The sequence below is a fragment of the Thalassophryne amazonica genome, chromosome 3, assembly GCF_902500255.1.
Source record: "Thalassophryne amazonica chromosome 3, fThaAma1.1, whole genome shotgun sequence".
Lineage (NCBI taxonomy): Eukaryota > Metazoa > Chordata > Actinopteri > Batrachoidiformes > Batrachoididae > Thalassophryne > Thalassophryne amazonica.
Genome location: NC_047105.1, coordinates 67,866,400 through 67,893,108, shown reverse-complemented (window position 1 = coordinate 67,893,108; position 26,709 = coordinate 67,866,400). Strand labels below are relative to the sequence as shown.

The 26,709-nt window shown below is 45.1% G+C and overlaps 1 protein-coding gene across 4 annotated transcripts in view; it reads right to left on the bottom strand.

Moving 5' to 3' along the window:
* Positions 1 to 3,320: 3,320 nt before the first annotated feature.
* LOC117506953 (sodium-coupled neutral amino acid transporter 3-like) overlaps positions 3,321 to 26,709 on the bottom strand; it is a 203,270-nt gene continuing 179,881 nt past the window's right edge. For all 4 annotated transcript variants that reach the window (XM_034166628.1, XM_034166629.1, XM_034166631.1 and 1 more), the window contains 2 exons: positions 20,467 to 20,570; positions 3,321 to 4,154 (listed from right to left, as the gene is read on the bottom strand). In XM_034166628.1, the coding sequence (XP_034022519.1) occupies positions 4,050 to 4,154; positions 20,467 to 20,570 (209 nt within the window). In that variant the 3' untranslated portion in view covers positions 3,321 to 4,049. The remainder of the gene's footprint in view (positions 4,155 to 20,466; positions 20,571 to 26,709) is intronic.

Genomic DNA, 26,709 nt, shown 5'->3' with positions numbered 1-26,709 from the left:
TTGAGGGAAATGGTGATATTGTGTATGTGGAAAAAGTTTTAGATCTTTGAGTTCATCTCATACAAAATGGGAGAAAAACTAAAAGTGTTGCGTTTATATTTTTGTTGAGTGTATATTTAAACATGTGCCCACCACTGGATAAAACTGAACAAAGTTGTGTTTCAGTGGCTGTTTCAGATGATTCCTTCTGCATACAGACACACAAACACACTCCAGATAAAATGAAATACAAAGGTGGTCTGTTGTGCAACAACACTGATGGGACAATACTATGTACAGTAAAAAGCAGCAAGTTAAAATGGTCCAAACTATACCACTGACATAAGACTACACAAAACAATAATACGAGAGGGGTGGGAGGGGTGGGGAGGGGAGGGGGGTCCAAATATAAAACAGATTCATCAACAGGCTTTTGCATCTGGAATTTCATTACTGACTCAAATGAATAAACATTAAACATGAATTTTAAAACAACAGTTAATCCACTTCTGATCGCAGTATAGGTCCAGCTTCAACAATACTAATGAGTACATATATACGTATGATAATTCAAATATGTTTTCTTTTCAACAACATACAGATCATTTCTTAGACATTTATAACCAGTGAGTAAACTAACAATTACAGAGGCTCTTGGGAAAGCTAAGGTCAGTGTTACTTCAAGTAATGTTTGAGAAGCCATCTATTAAAATCACATCTGCTTACCAAAGGAAAGTGCTATTGCTAACCATCTTTTAAAGATTGTTAAAGAGACAATATTCTCATGTCGGTGTGCCTTTAGTAAGTTATTTATTTCCACTAGGAATCAAGCTTGTGCTGGACATGAATATTTACAGACATCAAACCACAGACTGTAAGGTGACCCTGTTTTGATACATATTTTGGTTATCTAAGATAACTTTCAGTAAATCTTCAGTAATATCTCACCCATACTACCAGGTGGGAACCATCCTTTGCCTGACGACAAACACTTACCGTTTGTACGATCTGTACAAACCAGCCGATGAGGCTTTCAGTACCATTTAGAATCACTGTTTACATACTAACACTGAAAAAAGCACAGTATAGGCTTTTCTTTACTTTTCTTTTTAATAGTGGTCTGAATGACCAAGAACTATTGAAAATGCTGAAGCATGACCTCTGATATTGATCGGCTCAGTAAGCCCAAGCTAAAGATCATCTCAACAGCTCATACTGCAAAGTGTGAGGTTTTTATCAAGTACAAGGTATTAAAAATATAACTCTACATTATTTTGTCTAGGAATGTTATGATAAATACAGTTTAACATATCTTTAGTGGTTCTGCTGTAACAACAAGGAATTATAAAATAAGCAGCAGAGTGGGCACTGCAGGCTGCACCTTAACTTATTCTTTCTGGGCAACAGCTGCACAAAGATGCAGATACTCAAAAAGACAGAATATCAGGGTTTTGTTTTGTTTTTTTAAATCATTGCATTTAATCAATTTCTTTTGACAGTATTTACATCCAAATGAGGTGAACAGTGCAGGAGTTATAGGTTTTTTTGTTTGTTTAATTGTGGTCTGTTCCTATTTTAAATGGCCAAATGTAATTGACAAGGTTAACAGTAATTTTTGTTATTCGTTGCAAATCTTTAACTCAATGACAGCTTGAATTTGGTACAAATAAACACCACCAGACTGAGTTTGTTCCCTGGTGATCCTTTGCCAGTTCTTTACTGTTGCAGTTTTATCTTCCTGCTCGTTCTACCAACCTTTTTCCTTCAGGTTTGCCATCAGCAAATGAAATACTCAGTTGGATCCAGGACAGCTAATTAAGTTGGCCATGGAAGAATATTCTATTTCTGTGGCTTATTCTGTTGTTTTCACTTTGGGACGTATCCTTCTGTACAGGGTGTTGTTGATCTAACCAAGTGGTGCAAATTGGGTTGTTAGTATTATGAAGGCTAGCTGGTGTTTATGGTGTTGTCGAAGTTTGCCTTATTTTATTTTTTGCCATCTCTCTGATGGCTTTGTTTTGGTTTTCTAGCCTAGCGATGGCTTGCTTCATTGGCAGTGACAGCTCTTTGGATTTCATATTGACAGTTCAAAGGAAAAAGGCTTGAAAGGCAACATTTTAAATCAGACCTAGACCTTTTATCTGCTTACACGAAGAAGAAATAAGAATGAGATAATTCACCTTTGGCCATTAAACAGCTGAACAGTCAATTTGTCCAGTTATATTTGGTCCTATAAAAACCTGAACTTGGGATAAGGAAATGAACTACCAATATGTAGACCTGTGTTTGATTCCCAGTCATGCTACTTGTCTGTGTCCTTAACTCAGTCCATCAGCTGCACATGGGTACTGGCCTTGGCTGGGGAAGTAACCTGCAATCGACTGACGTCTTTTCCAGATGGACTGATAGACTCTCATCCACTTCATTCTGTGGAATCTGAGGATAAGCACAGGCAACAGCAAAGCACGGATCAACCTGTAACCTACAGGCATAACCACCGGGTGGATGCGGGTGAGCTTATGCAGAAAGTATTGTGGGGCAGGCAGGGTGGGCCAAAACGTGACAACAAAGCATTCCCAGTAAGTAATTAATACTTTAAAGCTGTGTTATAGGATGTAAATTTCACACAACTGGCTAAAATGGGATTACTTCCATCTTCCCGTGTCCTTCTCACACACGCACGCACCAGCGGGTGCACTGATTGCACTCTGTGCTGCTTGAAGTTCATACTGTGTTCACAGCGGCAGAAGAAAAAGCGCCATACCAGTTTGTCGTAGCAGAACTGCTGTCATGTGAAGCAACAGTCTGTAAGTGATGACGTGAAACGCAGTCATTTTTCAATGCCAACAACACAGATAACAATTTACTTCATTGAATGATGCAGTGTTTTGCACATTTAAATTAAAACAGGAAGCCCTGGCTGTGATGGCACCTTAAAAAGTGAACTTTTGTGAGGTTATAGATGAATTCCTCTTTGTAATGTCAAACAAATTATTCACATTTACCTGATTAAAACCAGATAATTCTGCACTTAAATAATCCATCTCTCGCTGTCTGCGTTTCCTCCTCGTTAAAGATAAAACAGCTCCCGGTTTACCGTCTGCTGCTTACAGCCAACATGTGATTGCAGCACAAGGAGTGTAACCTACACTCACAGTGGACATCCTTGTTGTTTGTATCAGCTTCTATCCTTTTCAAGATGGTAATTAAAAAAAAAAAAATTCTACTTAAATGATGTGGATTTCATCATAAAGTTTTTTGTTTTTTAAATCGGCGCATATTTTTGCATCATCAGTTAGCACCAGTGGGCCTCACACGCTATATAGGATTGCGCTTTTTTCTACTACAGAAACCAAAAGTGTTTATGTGTGTGGTGGGGGTGGCTTATATACAAAATATTGGTATAATTCCCACTCTGTTTCTTGGATTTAGATGTAAACACCATCAAATTAAAACTGCATTTTTGTGCCATTACTTGTTCACAACCCGACTATGCTGTGGGGGGACAGCTAAAATAAACTATTTTCTAATACGCATGCATTTAAGGACCTGAATGTAAATTTGTGTCAGCTGCACTAATTAAAACAGATGAGTCTCAGACATAGTAATATAATTTTAGAAGCTGTATATAGATGTTATGTCATACAAGGTGTAGACAGACAGCAAAAGACAGTATAGGCACACAAGCAGCACAACTCTTAAAAGGGGCTGGTGTATAAAGACTGTGCATTCATTCATCATTAGTTTTTAACATTCGCCTCACAAGGCACTGCCTCCATCTGTCAACACTGTTCTTTATGCACCTGTCCAATTAATGAGTTCACAGTCTGCTTTCCCAGAAAGTCTACCTGACTGGATCTGCTGTCACAGTTTGGCAATACAACGTAACGTTATTAGAGTGGGAGCTACTGTGGAGATGTCTTCTCCTTTGTGGACAATATTATCACATAGAAAAAAAAAAAAGAAAAAGCTGGGCAACATCAACATCAAACATAATCCCAAGCATGACATTAACATAACACTGATCTAAATGAATAATATATAAAAACTGAAAAACTGTAGGGTGGGGCTTAGTGACCACTGCTGGCATTGCTGTTCCCAGATGTCCAGTCAATGATGATAAAGCTGAGACTCATTATCATAACCACGAAGCCTATTCCAGCGAAAATGGCAGCCTAAAAGAGAGGCACAGTGAGTAAGTGCACATCACATTCATACATGAAATTGTTCCCATTGTGAATTATTTACTACAGGAGCAATCACTAAATAAAACCCCAAATCTACCAGTAATCTGGTCAATTTCATTAACATTTTTTCAAGATATGCACATTATTATTATCATTATTAATGTTATTTATGGAAAGAAATATTTTGAAATACTATATTTTGTAATGCAGAAAGTGAGACATTAACCCTACAGTCACATTAGCTACAAATGACAGTGACAAGCAGTTGGCTAACATCTCCGTAAGGTGTCTTGTAAATCACTTCAAACAGTGGTGGGCACAGCTAATTGAAAAGTTAGCTTTGATAACTGCTAATCCGCTAACTTTTATAACACTAAACCGATAAACCGCTAAAAAAAATTAGCGAAAGTTACAGCTATCCGCTAACTTTTAGCATTGACTCGGCACACTGTCGGCTACTGATAAACCAGTTTCGAGTTTATGCACCGCAGGCGGCTTCTGAGTAAATTCAGAGGCAATCACAAACCCAAAACAAACAACAAGCCACAGCTTTTGTCTTTATGCACCATGCCCACTGCTGCAGCAGCACAGCAGGGGGAGCGGAGTTTCTTTTTCTTTTTATTTTAAGTGCGCGCGCGAGGGAATCGTCCATGGAGATTATTTTACTTATTAACTACACAGATGTATAATAAAGCAAATGGTGACTGGTTTCTAAAGACAATTATGACAGAGTTTTTTGGGAAAGAGCGAGGAGCAGCCTCACAGCAAGCCACAGAGTTTCTTTCTTTCTTTTTTTTTCTTTTTTTACGTGTGCGCATGAGCGAATCGTCTGTGTGGAGAATATTTTATTAATTAACTACACAAATGTATAATAAAACAAATGGTGACTGGTTTCTAAACACAATTATGGCAGAGATTTTTGGGGGAAGAGCGAGCTGCAGCAAGCAACGGAGTTTCTTTTTTTTTTTTTTATTGTTTACATGTGCGCGCATGAACGGGACAGTTGGTCCTCAAACTGGGTCCAGCAGAGGCGGCAGGACCGCTGAAAGCGGCCGTCATCCAGACGCAGCTCCTGCAGCAAATAATGATACTCTCTGTATTGGGAGTTTTTCACAACAACTCGCTCCGTGTGATCAAGGTCCGTCATGATGACTTGACGCCGAGCGGAATGGAAGCTCCTCCTATTTGATGACGCACCGGGGCGAATTTTCGCAGCGAAAGTCCACCCAGGCAGAGTGACACACCGGGCGAAGGAGGCACGTCCGTCGCCACGCGACACCCGCAAATTTGTAGCATCTGATCGCACCTGGTGTGAACGCGGCATTAGATTTATACAGAAAAAAGGGCTGTTTCTGAGCGTATTCCTCTATTTTGTATTATTTTGTTTGTGTGAACAACCAGTTGACAACACGCTGCCTATTCACTCAGACTGGCAGTCACCGTGTCGCATCGCTCATCATTTGCATAAAAAAACCCCTTCTGGTCTATTTTGGCCCTGCCTAGCTGGCAACAGAGCGACCGTTGTCTGTTGTCATTGCAAAATGCTCACTCTGATCGAAAATGATTGTCAAGTTGTCTGCTTCTGTTGTTTTGCTTTTGTCGCTTACTGTCAGTTGTGCGGTTGTAGCTAATGTGACCATAGAGTCAGAGAGTACACACATGTGCTGTTGTCAGTAAGAAAAGGAAAAATCAAGAAATTGTTTGAGGTTATCTAAACTTTCCCATCCCTCAAGGACACTACTGTAATCACTCTGTTTTTGTTGTTCAAATGGGTTGCATTTCTACAGAGCTTTTAAATCTATATCAGAAGCTCAAAGCACTTTACAATTATGCCTCACATTCACCCATACATGCTCATGTCAGGGTGCTGCCATGCAAAACGCAACTAGGGGATTGAGGACCTTGCCCAAGGGCCCTTAGTGATTTTCCGGTCTGGCTGGGTTTTGAAATGAGGATCCTCTGGTCTGAAGCCCAGCGCTTAACCACTAGACCAGGGGTGGCCAATTTTGGTCCTCGAGAGCCACCTTCCTGACACTCTTAGTTGTCTCCCTGCTCCAACACACCTGAATCCAATGAAAGACTCGTTACCAGACTTTTAATGAGCCTTTCATTGGATTCAGGTGTGCTGGAGCAGGGAGACAACTACAAGTGTCAGGAAGGTGGCTCTCGAGGACCGAACTTGGCCACCCCTGCACTAGACCATCACCTCCCCGTTGTTTTGGGTTTGTTTGTTCATCCAACAATCTACATCATAAAGGTGACCTACTGCTGGATAGACAAATGAACCCAAAACAACAACAAAAACCACAGACTGTAGTCTTTCTAGCTCTTACATCTATCTACAGTGAGGAAAATAAGTATTTGAACACCCTGCAATTTTGCAAGTTCTCCCACTTAGAAATCATGGAGGGGTCTGAAATTTTCATCTTAGGTGCATGTCCACGGTGAGAGACATAATCTAAAAAAAAAAAAAAAAATCCGGAAATCACAATGTATGATGTACAATTTATTTGTATGTTACTGCTGCAAATAAGTGAAAATCAATGTTAATATTTGGTACAGAAGCCTTTGTTTGCAATTACAGAGGTCAAATGTTTCCTGTAGTTTTCACCAGGTTTGCTCACACTGCAACAGGGATTTTGGTCCACTCCTCCATACAGATCTTCTCTAGATCTTTCAGGTTTGGAGTTTCAGCTCCCTCCAAAGATTTTCTATTGAGTTCAGGTCTGGAGACTGGCCAGGCCACTCCAGGACCTTGAAATGCTTCTTACGGAGCCCCTCCTTAGTTGCCCTGGCTGTGTGTTTCGGGTCATTGTCATGCTGGAAGACCCAGCCATGACCCATCTTCAATGCTCTTACTGAGGGAAGGAGTTTGTTTGCCAAAATCTCGCAATACATGACCCCATCCATCCTCCCTTCAATACGGTGCAGCCGTCCTGTCCCCTTTGCAGAAGAGCACCCCCAGAGTATGATGTCTCCACCCCCATGCTTCATGGTTGGGATGGTTTTCTTGAGGTTGTTCTCATCCTCTAAACATGGTAAGTTGATAGTGAGTTGATTCTAAAAAGCTCTATTCTGGTCTCATCTGACCACATGACCTTCTCCCATGCCTCCTCTGGATCATCCAGATGGTCACTGGTGAACTTCAAACGGGCCTGGACATGTGCTGGCTTGAGCAAGGGGACCTTGCTGCCCTGCAGGATTTTAGACCATGACAGCATCATGTGTTACTAATGTAATGTTTGTGACTGTGGTGCCAGCTCTCTTCAGGTCATTGACCAGGTCCTCCTGTGTAGTTCTGAGCTTTCTCAGAATCATCCTTACCCCACAAAGTGAGATCTTGCATGGAATCCCAGACCGAGGGAGATTGACAGTCTTCCTGTGTTTCTTGTTGGGAAAGTGTAGGAACACGGACCCACAACAGGCGCCTCCTGGCGCCCGACCAGGCTTGTCCGGGTGGCGGCGGTAGAAGTCGGCCAGGAGGGCCAGGTCCAGGATGAAGCTCTTCTTCACCCAGGAGCGTTCTTCGGGGCCATACCCCTCCCAGTCCACCAAATACTGGAAGCCCCGGCCCATCCGTCGGACATCCAAAAGCCGGCGCACAGTCCAAGCCGGCTCGCCATCGATGATCCGGGCAGGAGGTGGTGCCGGACCCGGAGTACAGAGGGGTGAGGTGTGATGTGGTTTGATCCTTGACACGTGAAACACGGGATGGATCCGCAGTGAGGCCGGAAGCTGAAGCCTCACTGCGGCAGGACTGATGACCTTGAGGATTTTAAAGGGACCTATGTATCATTCCTGTAGTTTCGGGGAGGCCACTTGGAGTGGAATGTCCTTGGTTGACAACCACACTTCCTGCCCTGGACGATACGTAGGGGCCGGTGTCCGCCGATGGTCTGCATGGGCCTTTGTCCTCATCCGGGCCTTCAGCAAAGCAGAACGGGCGGCTCGCCACACCCGACGGCACTTCCGCAGGTGGGCCCTGGACCGAGGGCACACCGACCTCTCCCTCAACCACCGGAAACAACGGGGGCTGATACCCTAGACACACCTCAAAAGGGGAGAGGCCGGTGGCTGACGACACTTGGCAGTTGTGGGCATACTCGATCCAGGCCAGATGAGTACTCCAGGCCGCCGGGTGCGCGGCTGTCACGCAACGCAGGGTCTGCTCCATCTCTTGGTTGGCCCGTTCTGCTTGCCCGTTGGTTTGGGGATGATACCCGGATGAGAGACTGACCGTGGCCCCCAGTTCCCGGCAGAAACTCCTCCAGACGTGCGAGGAGAACTGGGGACCGCAGTCGGAGACGATGTCTGTTGGTATCCCATGCAGCCGGACGACGTGGTGGACCAGGAGGTCCGCTGTCTCCTGGGCCGTTGGGAGCTTCGGGAGGGCCACGAAGTGGGCGCCTTGGAGAATCGGTCCACTATCGTGAGGAAGACGGTGTTGCCCTGGGACGGCGGGAGGCCCGTGACAAAATCCAGGCCGATGTGAGACCAGGGGCGATGAGGCACGGGCAGCGGCTGTAGCAATCCCGAAACCTTGCGATGGTCGGCCTTGCCCCTGGCGCAGGTGGTACAGGCCTGGATATAATCCCGGACGTCGGCCTCCAGGGACGCCCACCAGAAGCGCTGCCGGACAACTGCCACGGTTCTTCGCACCCCTGGATGACAGGAGAGCTTAGAGCCGTGACAGAAGTCCAGGACTGCAGCCCTAGCTTCTGGTGGGACGTAAAGTCTATTCTTCGGCCCGGTTCCGGGGTCCGGGCTTCGTGCCAGGGCCTCCCGGATGGTTCTCTCTACGTCCCAGGTGAGGGTGGCCACGATAGTGGACTCCGGGATGATGGGTTCCGGTGGATCCGACAACTCCGTTTTGACTTCGTCTTCATGTACCCGGGACAAGGCATCCGATCTCTGGTTTTTGGTCCCGGGACGGTAGGTGATCCGGAAGTCAAAACGGCCGAAGAACAGTGACCAGCGGGCTTGCCTGGGATTCAGCCGCTTGGCGGTCCTGATATACTCCAGGTTCCGGTGGTCAGTGAAAACCGTGAATGGCACGGACGTTCCCTCCAACAGATGTCTCCACTCTTCAAGAGCCTCTTTCACCGCAAGGAGTTCTCGATTGCCGACGTCATAGTTCCGTTCGGCCGGGGTCAACCTACGGGAAAAATAGGCACACGGGTGAAGGACCTTATCGGTCTTCCCGCTCTGGGACAGCACGGCTCCTATCCCTGAGTCCGAGGCGTCCACTTCAACCACTAACTGGCGACTAGGATCGGGCTGCACCAGAACGGGTGCAGACGAGAAGCGCCGTTTCAACTCCTTGAACGCGGCATCGCAACGATCCGACCAGGTGAAGGGGACTTTTGGTGAGGTCAGGGCTGTCAAGGGGCTAACTACCTGACTGTAGCCCTTAATGAACCTCCTGTAGAAATTTGCAAAGCCGAGGAACTGTTGCAGCTTCCTACGGCTTGTGGGTTGGGGCCAGTCTCTCACCGCCGCAACCTTGGCCGGATCAGGAGCGACGGAGTTGGAGGAGATGATGAACCCCAGGAAGGACAAAGATGTGCGGTGGAACTCACACCTCTCGCCCTTCACAAACAGCCGGTTCTCCAACAACCGCTGCAGGACCTGACGTACATGCTTGACATGGGTCTCAGGATCCGGAGAAAAGATGAGTATATCGTCTAGGTATACGAAGACGAACCGGTGCAGGAAATCCCGCAAGACATCATTAACCAAAGCTTGGAACGTCGCGGGGGCGTTTGTAAGACCGAACGGCATGACCAGGTACTCAAAGTGACCTAAGGGGGTGTTGAATGCCGTCTTCCACTCGTCTCCCTTCCGGATCCGAACCAGGTGATACGCATTTCTAAGATCGAGCTTGGTGAATATTCGGGCTCCATGCAGGGGCGTGAACACCGAATCCAACAGGGGCAACGGGTATCGATTACGAACCGTGATTTCGTTCAGTCCCCTGTAATCAATGCATGGACGAAGTCCGCCGTCTTTTTTACCCACAAAAAAGAAACCTGCACCCATCGGGGAGGTGGAATTCCGGATCACCCCGGCGGCTAAGGAGTCCCGGATGTAGGTCTCCATTGATTCGCGCTCAGGCCGTGAGAGGTTGTACAGCCTGCTGGACGGGAACTCACCGCCTGGAACCAAATCAATGGCACAATCATACGGACGGTGGGGGGGAAGGGTGAGCGCCAGATCCTTGCTGAACACTCGTACTCCACCGGCACCGTCCCCAGATTGGGCGGGACTCTGACCTCCTCCTTAGCCTGGGAACCGGGAGGAACCGAGGAACCTAAACATACCCGATGGCAGGTCTCGCTCCACTGAACCACTACCCCGGACGGCCAATCGATCCGGGGATTGTGTTTTAACATCCAGGGAAACCCTAAAATCACTCGGGAGGTAGCAGGAGTCACAAAAAACTCGATCTCCTCCCGGTGATTTCCTGACACCACCAGAGTTACAGGTGGTGTCTTATGCGTGATTGGAGGGAGTAGGGAGCCATCTTGTGCTCGCACCTGCACAGGCGAGGTAAGCGCCACCAGAGGGAGCCCTATCTCCCTGGCCCATCTGCTGTCTAACAGATTCCCTTCAGAGCCCGTGTCCACCAGTGCTGGGGCCTTCAGGGTTGAATCCTCATAAAGGATTGTAACTGGGAGTCGTGTGGCAATGTGGGTGTGTCCCACGTGAATGTCTCGGCCCACCCCTAGCCCAGTTTCTAGGGGCGGGCGTTGGTGTTTAACCGCTCGGGGCAATCTCTTACCTGATGCTCTACCGAGCCACAAACAAAACACGCCCCGCGGACCAGCCTCCTCTGTGTAGCTGGTGCCCTAAATGTGGCCCTGCTCGTGTCCATAGCTTCGTCAGCAGGGGGAGCTGTAACCACATGGAGCGCAGGGGCCGTGGAGCGTGGGGAGGGCGGAGCGCGGTCGGAACCAGAAGGGAGAGGGACGGCGCGTGCCCGGCCACGCCCTTCGTCTCGTTCCCGACGGCGTTCTTCTAACCGATTGTCTAATCGTATGACGAGGTCAATAAGCCCATCTAAATCCCGCGGTTCGTCCATAGCCACCAGGTGCTCCTTAAGAACCAATGACAGTCCGTTTACAAAGGCGGCGCGGAGGGCAGTGCTATTCCAGCCGGACCTCGCAGCCGCGATGCGGAAGTCGACTGCATAGGCAGCTGCGCTCCGGCGCCCCTGTCTCATTGACAGCAGCACGGCTGAAGCGGTCTCTCCTCTATTTGGGTGATCGAACACTGTTCTGAACTCCCTCACAAACCCATCATATGTCTGACGGAGCCGTGAATTCTGCTCCCAGAGCGCTGTAGCCCAAGCGCATGCCTCACCGCGAAGCAGGTTTATTACATAAGCTATCTTGCTAGCATCGGTCGCGTACATGACAGGACGTTGTGCGAAGACGAGCGAACACTGCATAAGGAAGTCCGCGCACGTCTCCACACAACCTCCGTACGGCTCTGGAGGGCTTATGTATGCTTCCGTGGAAGGTGGGGGGGGTCGTTGAACGACCTGTGGAACGTCACTGTTACGCACAGGGTCGACAGGAGGGAGAGCCGCAGCAGCGCCCTGAGGGCGCGCCTCCACCTGCGCGGCGAGAGCCTCCACCCTGCGGTTAAGGAGGACGTTCTGCTCGGTCATTAGATCCAACCGAGCCGTGAAAGTGGTGAGGATCCGCTGCAACTCACCAATCACTCCTCCTGCGGACGCCTGTGCGCCCTGTTCTTCCATTGGCCGTTCAACAGCCGGTTGACGCCCCTCGGGATCCATGACGTTGGCCGAGATATCCTGTTGGGAAAGTGTAGGAACACGGACCCACAACAGAGGGCGCAAATGAACGGACAATGGAGGAAGTCAAATAACAAAGCTTTACTGTTGTGAAACACGCACAACAAACACAACTGATTACAATGTTGAAATAAGCCAAATGTCAACGGTGTCGTGTGGGCAGGCTCGAAGATAGGAGACGTCTGTCCAAGTCGAACCGCAACCACCCGATTTCCTCCGCCACCGAACCCCGGGAATACTGGAGCCGCCAAGTCCCGAACTCCCAGGTGGCCACTGCCTCCGCTCGTCGGATCCGGTACTGCTGGCGAGGAACAGAAACAGTCAGGTGTGGGTGCGGCAGCACCCAGCAACACGTAGGGTGGAAACACCACCTCCACCTCTCGTCAGAAAAATACTGTAGTGTAAGAATGTGAGTGCTTATCCAAAAAAGTCCAATACAGTCTCCAGCTGTACTACTCACTGTCTGCACACAAGCAACAAAGTATTACTGTCAGGAAGACAATAGAATCGGCTGAGAACGTTACCTCTTTGGTAGAGCGATATCTCGGCAATGAGGTGGAGATGCCGTCCTGCTGATATACCCCTGCAGATCCGATGATTGATGACAGCTGTCGCAGGTGATGGGTGACAGCGGTCACTCTGGCTGCTCCTGCAAGGCGGCAGCGCCCCCTAGTGCCTGGAGCCCGCACTCCAGGCAGGGCGCCCTCTGGTGGTGGTGGGCCAGCAGTACCTCCTCTTCAGCGGCCCACACAACATTTCTTCCACTTTCTAATAAATAATCATAACAGCTGTTGTCTTCTACGAAGCTTCATGCTTGTTGTCCTGTAGTCCATCCCAGCCTTGTGCAGGTCTACAGTCTCTTCGCTATGGTGGACAGGTTGGAGTGTGATTGACTGAGTGTGTGAACAGGTGTCTTTTATACAGGTAACAAGTTCAAACAGGTGCAATTAATACAGGTAAAGAGTGCAGAATAAGAGGGCTTCTTAAAGAAAAATTAACAGGTCTGCGAGAACCAGAATTCTTGCTGGTTAGTAGGGGATCAAATACACTCAACAAAAATATAAACGCAACACTTTTGGTTTTGCTCCCATTTTGTATGAGATGAACTCAAAGATCTAAAACTTTTTCCACATACACAATATCACCATTTCCCTCAAATATTGTTCACAAACCAGTTTAAATCTGTGCTAGTGAGCACTTCTCCTTTGCTGAGATAATCCATCCCACCTCACAGGTGTGCCATATCAAGATGCTGATTAGACACCATGATTAGTGCACAGGTGTGCCTTAGACTGCCCACAATAAAAGGCCACTCTGAAAGGTGCAGTTTTATCACACAGCACAATGCCACAGATGTCGCAAGATTTGAGGGAGCGTGCAATTGGCATGCTGACAGCAGGGAATGTCAACCAGAGCTGTTGCTCGTGTATTGAATGTTCATTTCTCTACCATAAGCCGTCTCCAAAGGCGTTTCAGAGAATTTGGCAGTACATCCAACCAGCCTCACAACTGCAGACCATGTGTAACCACACCAGCCCAGGACCTCCACATCCAGCATGTTCACCTCCAAGATCGTCTGAGACCAGCCACTCGGACAGCTGCTGGAACAATCGGTTTGCATAACCAAAGAATTTCTGCACAAACTGTCAGAAACCATCTCAGGGAAGCTCATCTGCATGCTCGTCGTCCTCATCGGGGTCTCGACCTGACTCCAGTTCGTCGTAACCGACGTGAGTGGGCAAATGCTCACATTTGCTGGCGTTTGGCACGTTGGAGAGGTGTTCTCTTCACGGATGATGCGAAGGAGATGTGTTGCACTGCATGAGGCAAATGGTGGTCCCACCAGATACTGACTGGTATCCCCCCCAGTAAAACAAAACTGCACCTTTCAGAGTGGCCTTTTATTGTGGGCAGTCTAAGGCACACCTGTGCACTAATCATGGTGTCTAATCAGCATCTTCGTATGGCACACCTGTGAGGTGGGATGGATTATCTCAGCAAAGGAGAAGTGCTCACTATCACAGATTTCGACTGGTTTGTGAACAATATTTGAGGGAAATGGTGATATTGTGTATGTGGAAAAAGTTTTAGATCTTTGAGTTCATCTCATACAAAATGGGAGCAAAACCAAAAGTGTTGCGTTTATATTTTTGTTGAGTATACTTATTTGCAGCAGTAACATACAAATAAATTATTAAAAAAATCATATATTGTGATTTCCGGATTTTATTGTTTTTTTTAGATTATGTCTCTCACAGTGGACATGCACCTAAGATGAACATTTCAGACCCCTCCATGATTTCTAAGTGGGCGAACTTGCAAAATCGCAACAACAACAATAATAATAACAATAAGAAGCATAATTTTATTTATAGATCCTGTTCAGGCAAGAGATTTCAAAGTGCTCTTCCTGAAAAAACATCAAAACACTGCAATAAAATGATAAGATATAAACATAAATTCAGTGGATAAATCACCAGAAATAAAAATACTTAAAATATACATTTCAGTAAATTTCCATCCATCCATCCATCCATTTTTTTCCGCTTTATCCAGAAGAAAATTTCAGTAAATTTATTAAATTAAATTAGTGGAGTATATAAAATCTCCCAAATACAACCCCTGGCAAAAATTATGGAATCACCGGCCTCAGAGGATGTTCATTCTGTTGTTTAATTTTGTAGAAAAAAAGCAGATCACAGACATGACACAAAACTAAAGTCATTTCAAATGGCAACTTTCTGGCTTTAAGAAACACTATAAGAAATCAAGAAAAAAGATTGTGGCAGTCAGTAACGGTTACTTTTTTAGACCAAGCAGAGGAAAAAAATATGGACTCACTCAATTCTGAGGAATAAATTATGGAATCACCCTGTAAATTTCCATCCCCAAAACTAACACCTGCATCAAATCACATCTGCTTGTTGACATTGACCCTATGTCATGAAATTGACCCTATGTGTCTTTTTGCAAGGAATGTTTTCACAGTTTTTGCTCTATGGCAAGATGCATTATCTTCTTGAAAAATGATTTAATCATCCTTAAACATCAGAAAAGTGTCCAAAATATCAACGTAAACTTGTGCATTTATTGATGATGTAATGACAGCCATCTCCCCAGTGCCTTTACATGACATGCAGCCCCATATCATCAATGACTTTGGAAATTTACATGTTGTCTTCAGGCAGTCATCTTTATAAATCTCATTGGAACAGCACCAAACAAAAGTTCCAGCATCATCACCTTGCCCAATGCAGATTCGAGATTCATCACTGAATATGACTTTCATCCAGTGATCCACAGTCCACGATTGCTTTTCTTTAGCCCATTGTAACCTTGTTTTTTTCTGTTTAGGTGTTAATGATGGCTTTCGTTTAGCTTTTCTGTATGTAAATCCCATTTCCTTTAAGCAGTTTCTTACAGTTTGGTCACAGACGTTGACTCCAGTTTCCTCCCATTCGTTCCTCATTTGTTTTGTTGTGCATTTTCGATTTTTGAGACATATTGCTTTAAGTTTTCTGTCTTGACGCTTTGATGTCTTCCTTGGTCTACCAGTATGTTTGCCTTTAACAACCTTCCCATGTTGTTTGTATTTGGTCCAGAGTTTAGACACAGCTGACTGTGAACAACCAACATCTTTTGCAACATTGCGTGATGATTTACCCTCTTTAAAGAGTTTGATAATCCTCTCCTTTGTTTCAACTGACATCTCTCGTGTTGGAGCCATGATTCATGTCAGTCCACTTGGTGCAACAGCTCTCCAAGGTTTGATCACTCCTTTTTAGATGCAGACTAACAAGCAGATGTGATTTGATGCAGGTGTTAGTTTTGGGGATGAAAATTTACAGGGTGATTCCATAATTTATTCCTCAGAATTGAGTGAGTCCATATTTTTTTCCTCTGCTTGGTCTAAAAAAGTAACCCTTACTGACTGCCACAATCTTTTTTTCTTGATTTCTTATAGTGTTTCTTAAAGCCAGAAAGTTGCCATTTGAAATTACTTTAGTTTTGTGTCATGTCTGTGATCTGCTTTTTTTCTACAAAATTAAACAACTGAATGAACATCCTCCGAGGCCGGTGATTCCATAATTTTTGCCAGGGGTTGTACAAATAAGTAACTATTTTAGTGAGTTTCTTTAGTCATAGTATTTATGAAATGTATGTTATTATGATCACAGCCAATACATTTTGCTATAAACTGGTGATTCATTCAGCATATAGCAATTACTGGAAAAATGCTGACAAAAATGTCCCAAGGTCCTTCTAAATTATATATATTTAATCCAGCTGCAGTTCATAATTAGTAAATGATGACACTACATTGTAGCATTCTTTCTTTAGTTTAGCAAAGTTACAGTTTTTGTATGCTGTATAATTGGCTTGGCGCTAGGTGCAGTGTTAAGCCGCTGACATCACATCTAACTTTAGCCTGAGCTGAATGCCTCCATTGTGAGCCAGAGGATTTATAATGTTCTTAACAAAATAATACTTGTGGTGGCTCAGAACTTGAGCCAAGGGAGAGCCTTAAAGTAGAGATTCACGATGGATTTATTTATTCACGTGTCTTGAAAATTTGCTAGCATCATATAACGTGATGCTAACAGACTAAGCATGAAAACTCGCTACTGTCACATAATGCGAACAGGCATCAGACTACATATATATATATATATATATTCTATTTCTATAGCATTACATAATGCGATGGTAATGGGCTAACGTTAGCATGAATTGAGTGCCTCCATTGTGAGCAATGGGATTTATAATGTGCTTAAAAACATACTTTGTATGACACTTTTACTTGAAAAAAACCTTAGTGCATGTCTTCAAGGAATGTTGCATGCTGCCTGAAAAAAAGGTAAGTGAACTATGTGTTGTATTTGAGGTTTTTTGCAGGACAGAATAACTAACTGACATAACAGACATACATTTGGGCCTTAGATAGTTGTGGTGCAGATTATTTATAGTGGATATGGAAAGGCTACAGTCCCTTGGGCTTTTAAACATTTTAGTTTCTTTATGCCATTTTATAAAAAGCACACAGGCTTTTGTATATTCAAATTTTGTCAATTATCCCCTTTAAACTCAAATAGAAAACACAACTCTTCAATATAAAGTATCAGTATAAATTAAATTAACTATCAATGTCAAAATAATGTAATTCATGAGTATTGGTCCCCTTTACTATAATACAACTAAATCATTACTTTTACAGACAGTTTTCTTTAGACATTCAGGGGATGGATACATGAATAAATTCTTTAGTAGAAAAGCTTGAATCTTAGAGATTTCACTTTTAACAAGAGATTTTGTCATGGAAAGCCGCGTGGAGGCTTCGCGCGTCAGGACCGATTCGCTGATCGAGCGAGACAAAGGAACACCTCCGTTTCGGAGTGCCAAGGGACAAGTTGGGACATGCCCAGCTCTCCACAATTTCTCTTATACTCACTGGGCTGGTAAGCATTGAAAGCCGAGATAGGCAGTGAAATCTGCCGGAAAATGGCTGATGTCCAGCTCTTGTGATAACCAGAGAAATTGCTCACGACGGTCCCAGCTCCACACAGCCATCCGTTTAGAAATGATGTGGTGTTTTCTGCCTCTCGATGGCGGCTCGGAGCACGGCGCGCCGTGCACCATTGTGGGGCGTCCTTAAAGCTGTAGTAACAGTCCTTATTCTCTGTGAATCCCGTAAAATTTTCACCGAAAGCCAGATAAATTTTTCGAATGGTTTCCAGCTGCTTGTCTCTAACAGTTTCTGAAAAAATTCTGATGGAAAAAAAGCCCAAATCATTCCACCATTTCCTGACAATGAAAAGCTGACGAGGGGGCTGGACCACTCCTCCCACAAGGCGTGCTCACAGGCGAATGACGCAACCGACAGGCATGGAAAAACTCACGCATGCACACGAAGGTTCAAGCTTGGCTGACGTAAAAACATATGAATCGAATCCATATGGTTTTTGAAAAAAATAATAAGGTTGGATACTTTTCTAATAGACCTCGTATACTACTAAAACCACACAGCCATTTACCACTCGCCATTCAACTGAAAAATGTGCAAAATTTATCCTATGACATAAGTACAATTTAAGCTTGTTCATTAATAAGCTTAACAGACAACGGAACATTCGAGGTGCATTTTTAATCTTCTTACTGCAATCTAACAGCATTCACAGTATACTGTGTTCCAAAACCATTTGGACTGCAGTCGAGAGCTGACGCATGCAGAATGTGCACAGTCGGTCGAGGCGGGATCTGCCCACATTCTAAGTAGTCGAACGGCATACTTACACAGCTGTTGGAATATCTGTCCCTCCTGACTGTGGCTTGATTCCTGACTGTGGCTTGATTCCTGCTCATTCATGCTAAGTGTGACGGGGCCCTTAATGACTGACGAGTATAAAGACCCAGAGAGTGATTTGGAAAAGTTAATGTATTCCGTTCCCCAACACATCTAAAGAAAACTAGCTGTAAACACGATGATTTAGTTGTGTTATATAAAGGGCACCATTACTTATGTAAGCCATTATTTTGGCCCTGATATTAATACAATAACATGCTTTTGGAGGGCGTTCACGCCCAGGCGCCCAAAATGACAGATATTCGCCTGAGTTAGACGAGGCCGAATATCTGTGCATACCGCACGACAACAGCATGTTATTTGCATTATTATCACTTTTTACTGAGATACACAACACTCAACGCGTACATAAAAAGTTGGCTCACTTTAACTTTTGTTGTGTTGGCTGGCGCGCGCGCTGCTCTCCAACTTCGCAAGTGCGTCCACATCAAGCTTGCTGCTTTAGCTGCTGTTAATTGTCGTACTATCCATGAGAAAATCATCCGGAATATCCATATTGGGACCAAAACATACTTCTCGCCTTTTCATCTTTTCCTCTGCGGACAGTTTTTTTTTTCTCCCCCTCTGCGGACAGTTCTTGGGCTGCGCGCTATGACGTCATTTGTTTACGCACAGCGGGCGGGTATAGCCAGGTAGCGTCGATGTAAAGCTACGATACCGGCCTAGCAATGCCCCGGTAAAGTGATAATAATGTTATTTATTATTAGATCATGTTGCAGAGATATGTGTTCAGTGTGAGTTTAAAGGGGATCATTTTAGAAATTTTAGGGTGCTATGGTTAGTTTTTCAACACATCACCTGATAAAAACCCAGCGTGTTAAGTCATAAAAACATACAAGTCTAACTTCATGGGTAACTGTGGTCTTCATAGTCTGGTTTGTCACTTTTTTGCAGCTGTCACACCTTGACAATTATCCAGCGTATGCCGACAGCCCCGTTTCAACACAGTGGTTCTGGTCGGTACTGCACCATGTAGTGCGTGTCAGAAACAGAGTAATTTAACATTATTTTATTTTTTATCTTGGTGGACCATTTTCATAGTGTACAGAATGCTGAGTGGACTGGCTGTGGAAAAACACTGACTTGAATGAATGGAGTGCTGTCTCTTTAAGTGCGGGCTGCTTCCTGAGCAGCAGAGCTGAAAGCGCCGAGCAGCTGCTTTCAGTTCCACTGATCAAGTCTGATCATCCACCGATCAGGTCATCACAGACCTGAATAATGAAATGCTGTGATGATTTAAACTTTTAAAGTGCCAGTCAACCGCGATCAGGTGTGATCAGAATGACGTGCTGTGTGATCTGTCGACGTGGTGATCACGGACAATGACGGCACTTTAAATCTTTAAACAGGGCGTGATCACACTGATCGATCGATCAGGTCATCTGATGATAACACCATAGCGACGGCGCTTTAAAAGTTTAAATCATCACAGCGCTTCTGTGTGTTCAGAGCGCAGCACTGGCTGAGAAACGCACCTGCAGCAGAAAAACCACAGAGGGACTTGCTTTAAAATGCTACATTTACAGCCACGAATTAAAGCATTTTTCGAGATCACTTTCAAAAATCAGGAGCTTTATGTGGATTCGTGTCCATCTGTGATGGTGAAATGGACTGAAATGAACAGGTCAGACTTTATATTTTTCCGTGTGTGAATGAAACAGTGGTTCTGCATACAGACCGCGGCTTTCAGCAAATCAGTGACCAGCATTAATAAACAGATGAGTAAATTACAAGAAACGTCCGCCAACAATCACATAACTTACCTACAACTTATGTCCAGCATGTGTGGGACGTGTGAGTCACACACTGGCACTCATGCCCAAGATTTTTTGAGGAGCTTAGCTTATTAGGACGTACATCAACGAGCATCAGCGTGTTTCAGCAAGCTTCAACTTACTCTTAACTTATAAAAAACTTACCCTTAACTTATTGGACTTATGCCAGCCTTTTAATACAGTTGGTATATGCTGGCTAAATCATCAAGGTGTGACAGGGCCTTTAGACCATGAATGTACAAGATGCATATCTATGAAAGTAAGAACGAGCATCAATGCACTGCTATAAATGTTCAATTATATGACAAGGGCCTCTGACTGAACCAAAGTCATGTGATGACTTACCAGGATTTTGGGTAATGAGTGCATTGGTTCTTCTTCTTCAGGTACAATTCGAATGTAGAAGATGGCAGGGAAGATGAAGATGAGACAAGGAGCAGATGTGGCCCCTGCAAGCACAGATGTCCATGAGTATTTTTCATATGCTAAAATCCCCCAATTAGTGTCCACTAAGGCAGTCCATTGAAGTCATATATGAGGTTAAACAAGCTACATAGTAAGTGATGTTACAAAAGTCAAACTTCATGACTTTGTGATTTCACATGACTGTCTAACAGTGTGTCAGTTTTGCTGGATGTAGCTTCATTTGCTGACATGTGAGAGCTAATCTTGATGATTATGAGTGTGAATGGTTGTCTCTCAATATGTGTTAGCCCTTTGATGGGTTGAGGGTATGCGTCTGTAATTTACACCACTTCTTGTTCAATCTGTGGAGCAGGGGCGCCGAAAAGGGGAGAATAAGGAGAATGATTCTAGGACAGCCATAATTGATAGGAGCCCAGAGAGGCCCTGAATACAATTATAATACTGACAAAATAATATGACACTCAGTAATAAACTTACAAACACACATATATTTTATTTACAATGTACTGGTAACACTAAGTTTATTTGTTTTGGAAGCATTTCTCAATGCCCACCTCCCATTTACGTAAAATGTTTCAGTCCACCTGCTCCACCAGACAGCTACAGAGCCTTTTCACAGACAGTGAGTGGACGTGGAGATGACAGGCAAAAAGAAAAGAAAAAAGCTGACAGGAAAAGAAATGAAGGTCGACAGTATGCCACCCATTTCTTTCATAGGCAAGGTAGGTCTGTTACTGGTTCATGTGATGGAAAGTTCTGGACCATTAATTAGCCTGTTGTCTGTTCCTAACATTGTCCATAGCTTATAAGCCAGCTCACTTTTCTCACCATATCAGCTCATATTTCTGAAGAAAACTCTGGATTTATACATTTCACTGTTGTTTTAGTAACTAATAAATCCAGACAAAAGTTTAGCAAGCTGCTCTGTTCAAAAAATGATGGATGTTCCAAACAGACATGTCAAGAGCAACAGCAACACATCAGTCAGCCGCCACCTGAACAAGCCCAAGTATCCCTGAGGAAGGAGGTGAGCAGCTGTGTGTTGAATAGATTATTATGAAGAAAAAACATGAAAGAATGAAAAATTGTTCTGAAATTTAAAAAAAAGCCTATAGTGTGTATTTATTTCAGAATGATTTTAATGGTTTGAAAAGCATCAGCTATAACTGAAATATAATGTTTGGTCAGTAGTGTGGGACTCTCACCCCCTTGCTTTGCAGGAGGAACAGAGAACATTTCTGCAACCCCAATTCCAATGAAGTTGGGCCTGTTGGGAAAGTGTAGTGACACGGACCCACAACAGGGGGGCGTAAATGAACGGACAATGGAGGAAGTCATATATGAACACTTTACTGATGTGAATAGCACAACTCAACACAGCAGATTACAGAATATGTACAAAAATCAATTAACAAAGGTGTCGTGTGGGCAGGCTCGAGGATAGAAGACGTCTGTCCTGAGAAGAACCGGAACCACACGATTTCCTCCGCCACCGAACCTGGAAAATACTGGAGTCGCCAAGTTCTGAGTGCCCAGGTGGCCACCGTCTCCGTGTGTCGGATCTGGTACTGCTGGCGAGGAGCAGAAACAATCAGATGTGGGTGTATGAACACTCAGTAACACTTATGGTGGATATTCCACCTCCACCTCTCATTCAGAAAACTGGCACGTGCAGTTGTAAGTGTACTTATCAAACGTTGGGGTGAGAAGGCGTCAAGCCCAACTCAGCCTCAGCTACAAGCACTCACAGAAACCCAACTGCAAAAATAGCACAAGCAAAAATATTGTAATGGACAATCACAACGGCTGAGAATTTACCTCCTTAGGTAGATGATATCTCGGCAACGGGGTGGAGATGATGTCCGGTCTTTATGGAGTGGGATGATGAAGTGTAGATGGGTGACAGCTGTCAAGAGATAATGAGTGACAGCTGTCACCCCCGGCTGTGTCCGTGGCGGCAGCGCCCTCTCGTGCCTGAAGCCCGCACTTCAGGCAGGGCACCCTCTGGTGGTGGGCCAGCAGTACCTCCTCTTCTGGCGGCCCACACAACAGGGCCATTGTGTAAAATGTAAATAAAAACAGAATACAATGATTTGCAAATCCTGTTCAACCTGTATTCAATTGAATACACCACAAAGACAAGATATTTAATGTTCAAACTGATAAACTTTATTGTTTTGTGCAAATACTTGGTCATTTTGAAATGAATGCCTGCAACACATTTTAAAAAAGTTGGGATGGGGCAACAAAAGACTGGGAAAGTTGATGAATGCTCAAAGAACACCTGTTTGGAAACAGGTGAGTGTCATGATTGTGTATAAAAGGAGCATCCCCAAAAGGCTCAGCTGTTCACAAGCAAAGATGGGGCGAGGATCACCACTTTGTGAACAACTGCCTGAAAAAATAGTCAAACAGTTTAAGAACAATGTTTCTCAACGTTCAATTGCAAGGAATTTGGGGATTCCATCATCTACAGTCCATAATATAATCAGAAGATTCAGAGAATCTGGAGAACTTTCTACACGTAAGCGGCAAGGCTGAAAACCAACATTGAATGCCCGTGACCATCGATCACTCAAGCGGCACTGCATTAAAAACTGACATCATTGTGTAAAGGATCTTACCGCATGACCTCAGGAACACTTCAGAAAACCATTGTCAGTTCATAGTTCACAGTTCATCGCTACATCTACAAGTGCAAGTTGGCGTCTGGGTGTGGAGTCCAGGGCTTGATTGGGGATTTGGGGTTGGTGGTGGGCCTTCGGGGGTCTGGGGGGTTAATTGGGCAGCCATCATTCCTTTTCACGTTGGGTCTGTCTACTCTGCCATTGGTGGGCTGGGGTCCAGTGCCTGGGCGGGGGGTGGTGCCTCTCCCCCGGGCTCGGGTCATATGTGGCCCTCCGTGCCCCTGCCTCTCCCTTTGGGCTTATGGGGCCTGCCTGTCTCCCTCTGGCTCCTCGGCTGCCCCTGCCGCTCCTGGGTCTCATCTCGCGCCTTCCCTGGTTTGGGGACCAATAGTCAAATAGTTTTGCAATCAGGTGTTGGGGATGGGTTTGCAGGGCAGTCTGTGGCACAGCTGTGCGCTGCAGCCTCCCACTGCGATCTCCATCCATCACTCCTGCCCTGCCATTTTAATGTACACACTTTATTTCTACAAATTTAGTAAAACACTTTCACTAATTTTGAGTCAGGGTCACTAGGTGGTGGTGGGTTTGCAGGGCAGGCTGTGGTGCAGCGGTGTGCTGCAGCCTCCCATGGCAGTCTGCCACCAGCCATCTCCTGCCCTGCTTTTAATGCAACACTTTATCTTTGCTCACTTAGGGGGTCACACACAGCAAGGGAGATTAATTATTACAACTATGGTGGGTTTGGTAGGTACTGTGAGTGTGGCATGTGGGGTTGGCCCTGGGTGGCTGTGGATGTCTGGGGCTCTGGGGGGGGGGGGGTCTGCCTCACCGGTTCTGCCGTGGTCTCGGGCCATACTCTGGGCCTTACGAGGCACAGGGTTCCGCGGCCGGTGGGCAGGTGGGTGGTGGTGGTGGGGTGTGGGTGTTGGCACTGGGGGGTGGACGGCTGCTGGGGAGTTGGGAGCCGTGGTCTCTGTGGGGTGGGGTGTTGCCCCGCTCTCGCTTGGGCGGTCTCCCGATCTTGGGCTTTGGTGTTTGGGGTGGGGGGGTGGACTGGGGGCTGGGGGGAGTTTGGAGGAGTCCTGCTGGCTGCACCAGGGGAGTCCTGGGTGTTGGGGGGGCCTCGTATGCTTCCTGGCCCACCCTCGTATGACTCAGTAGTCCCTGCCCGGGTTCGTTGCAGTGGCTCCTTTGCTCCCCATCCCCGCCGCCACTCGCTCCTCCGGCTGCTCCCGTTGGCTCGTCGTGCTGCCCCGGTGGCTCTGGTGGCTGCCCTTCCTGACCCCTGTGCCCTTCCACTGCCCTTTTTATCCTGGTTTCTCCTGGAGCCCTGCGTCCTGGACCCATTTCCGTCATTGCTTGCGGTCGGCCGTATGGCTTCTGACGTGCCGGAGTGGTCCATGTCATATCATAAGGTTCTGTACTCTTGTCTTGGCCCACCACACCAGCCACAGTAGTGATCAGATATTTAGCTGTGATCTGGGTCTCTGTGTGTGGGTGGTTGTGTGTTTGTGGCCATCACCACAATTCGGTTTTGGGTGCCCTCAAGGGGATTAAGACTCTGGTGTCCTAGATTAGGGTATAGATGCTCACTAATTAGACAATAGACTGTTGCTGTCACTACTTGTTCATGTGTGGTTGTTTGTCCTGGTATGTTGTATGGTTGGGCCCCGTCTCCTCTGTGTCTCACGTCACAGTTACTGTCTTCAGCACTTGTCTTTCATTCTTGTCTGTCTTTGTGTTGTTTGGGTGGTCGGCCCTTCTTGATAGAAGTTGTCGGTTGGCTTTGAGTAGGATGTTGTAGGCTGATCAGGAAGGGCGGATGGGGGTCACACACGCACACCACGTTCACTCACGCATTACATACCTTCTGTCTTGCAAGAATAAATTGCATATGTGTATTAATGTACATAAATGGTTCTGCCAGTGTGGCATTTATCATTACTATATATGCAGACAAGGGGAAAAAACAAACAAACAAACAAAAAAAAAAAAGTTGAAGTTAAAACTCTACCATGCAAAGCAAAAGCCATACATCAACAACATCCAGAAACGCCGCCGCCTTCTCTGGGCCCGAGCTCATTTGAATTGGACAGATGCAAAGTGGAAAAGTGTGCTGTGGTCTGATGAGTCCACATTTCAAATTGTTTTTGGAAATCATGGATGTCGTGTCCTCTGGACAAAAGAGGTAAAAGACCATCCAGATTGTTACCAGCACAAAGTTCAAAAGCCAGTGTCTGTGATGGTATGGGGCTGTGTTAGTGCCTATGGTATGGGCAACTTACACATCTGTGATGGTATGGGGTGTGTTAGTGCCAATGGTATGGGCAACTTATACATCTGTGATGACACCATCAATGCTGAAAGGTACATCCAGGTTTTGGAGCAACACATGCTGCCATCCAAGCAACGTCTTTTTCAGGGACGTCCCTGCTTATTTCAGCACGACAATGCCAAGCCACATTCTGCACGTGTTACAACAGTGTGGCTTCGTAGTAAAAGAGTGCAGGTACTAGATTGGCCTGCCTGCAGTCCAAACCTGTCGCCCATTGAAAATGTGTGGCGCACTATGAAGCGCAAAATACGACAACGGAGAACCCGGACTGTTGAACAACTGAGGTCGTACATCAAGCAAGAATGGGAAAGAATTTCAACAATTAGTGTCCTCAGTTCCCAAACGCTTATTGAGTGTTGTTAGAAGGAAAGGTGATTTAACACTAGGGATGGCTATCAATAAGATTTTATCGATACCATTATCGATAAGAGTTTATCAATATCGATACCATTATCGATTCCGCTTATCGATCCAATTCCTTATCGATTCCCTTATCGATACCTCTTGTGAATTTTTTGTGTACTAAAAGTAGGCTTTACAGGTTTTCTATGTCAAAGGGTCAAAGAGCTTTTTCTTATCATGCACCCGCTCTGTGGAACGGTCTTCCTGCGACCATCAGACAGTCAGAATCCGTGGACATTATTAAAGCCTGTTTTTAATTCTCTTTCTTATGAATAGTTTTTATTTTTTTATCTGTTTTATTCTTTTACTTCTGTTTTTAATTATGTATTAGAACTTTTTTTTATTTATTTATTTATTTATTTAAATTTTTATGTTGAACTGTTCTATGTGAGGCGCCTTGAGATGGCTTTTGTTGTGATTTGGCGCTTTATAAGCCGATTAAATTGAAATTGAATTGAAATTGAACAACATTTTATTGAGTCTTAAAGTAAATAAATATGAAATTGGTCACTTGATCCTTAAAATTTGGACATAATAAACTCTACATGGTGGATTCTTGATCTCTGGATATAAATAGAATAAATAAACAAAATCTGTAGTTTTTGTCAAAAGCATTTCCTTTCAGACATTATTGGCATGAATGTCTTTCCATACGTCTGAGCTGAGCTTCACGTCAGGATGTAATTTATAAAGAATGCAGGACGTCTCATTTTGGGAGGAAAAAAAAAACGTTTCAGTCAATTGCAGTTTCTTGTCTGTCTTACAACATTTGTAAGAGGTGTCATTTTATTTAAAGCG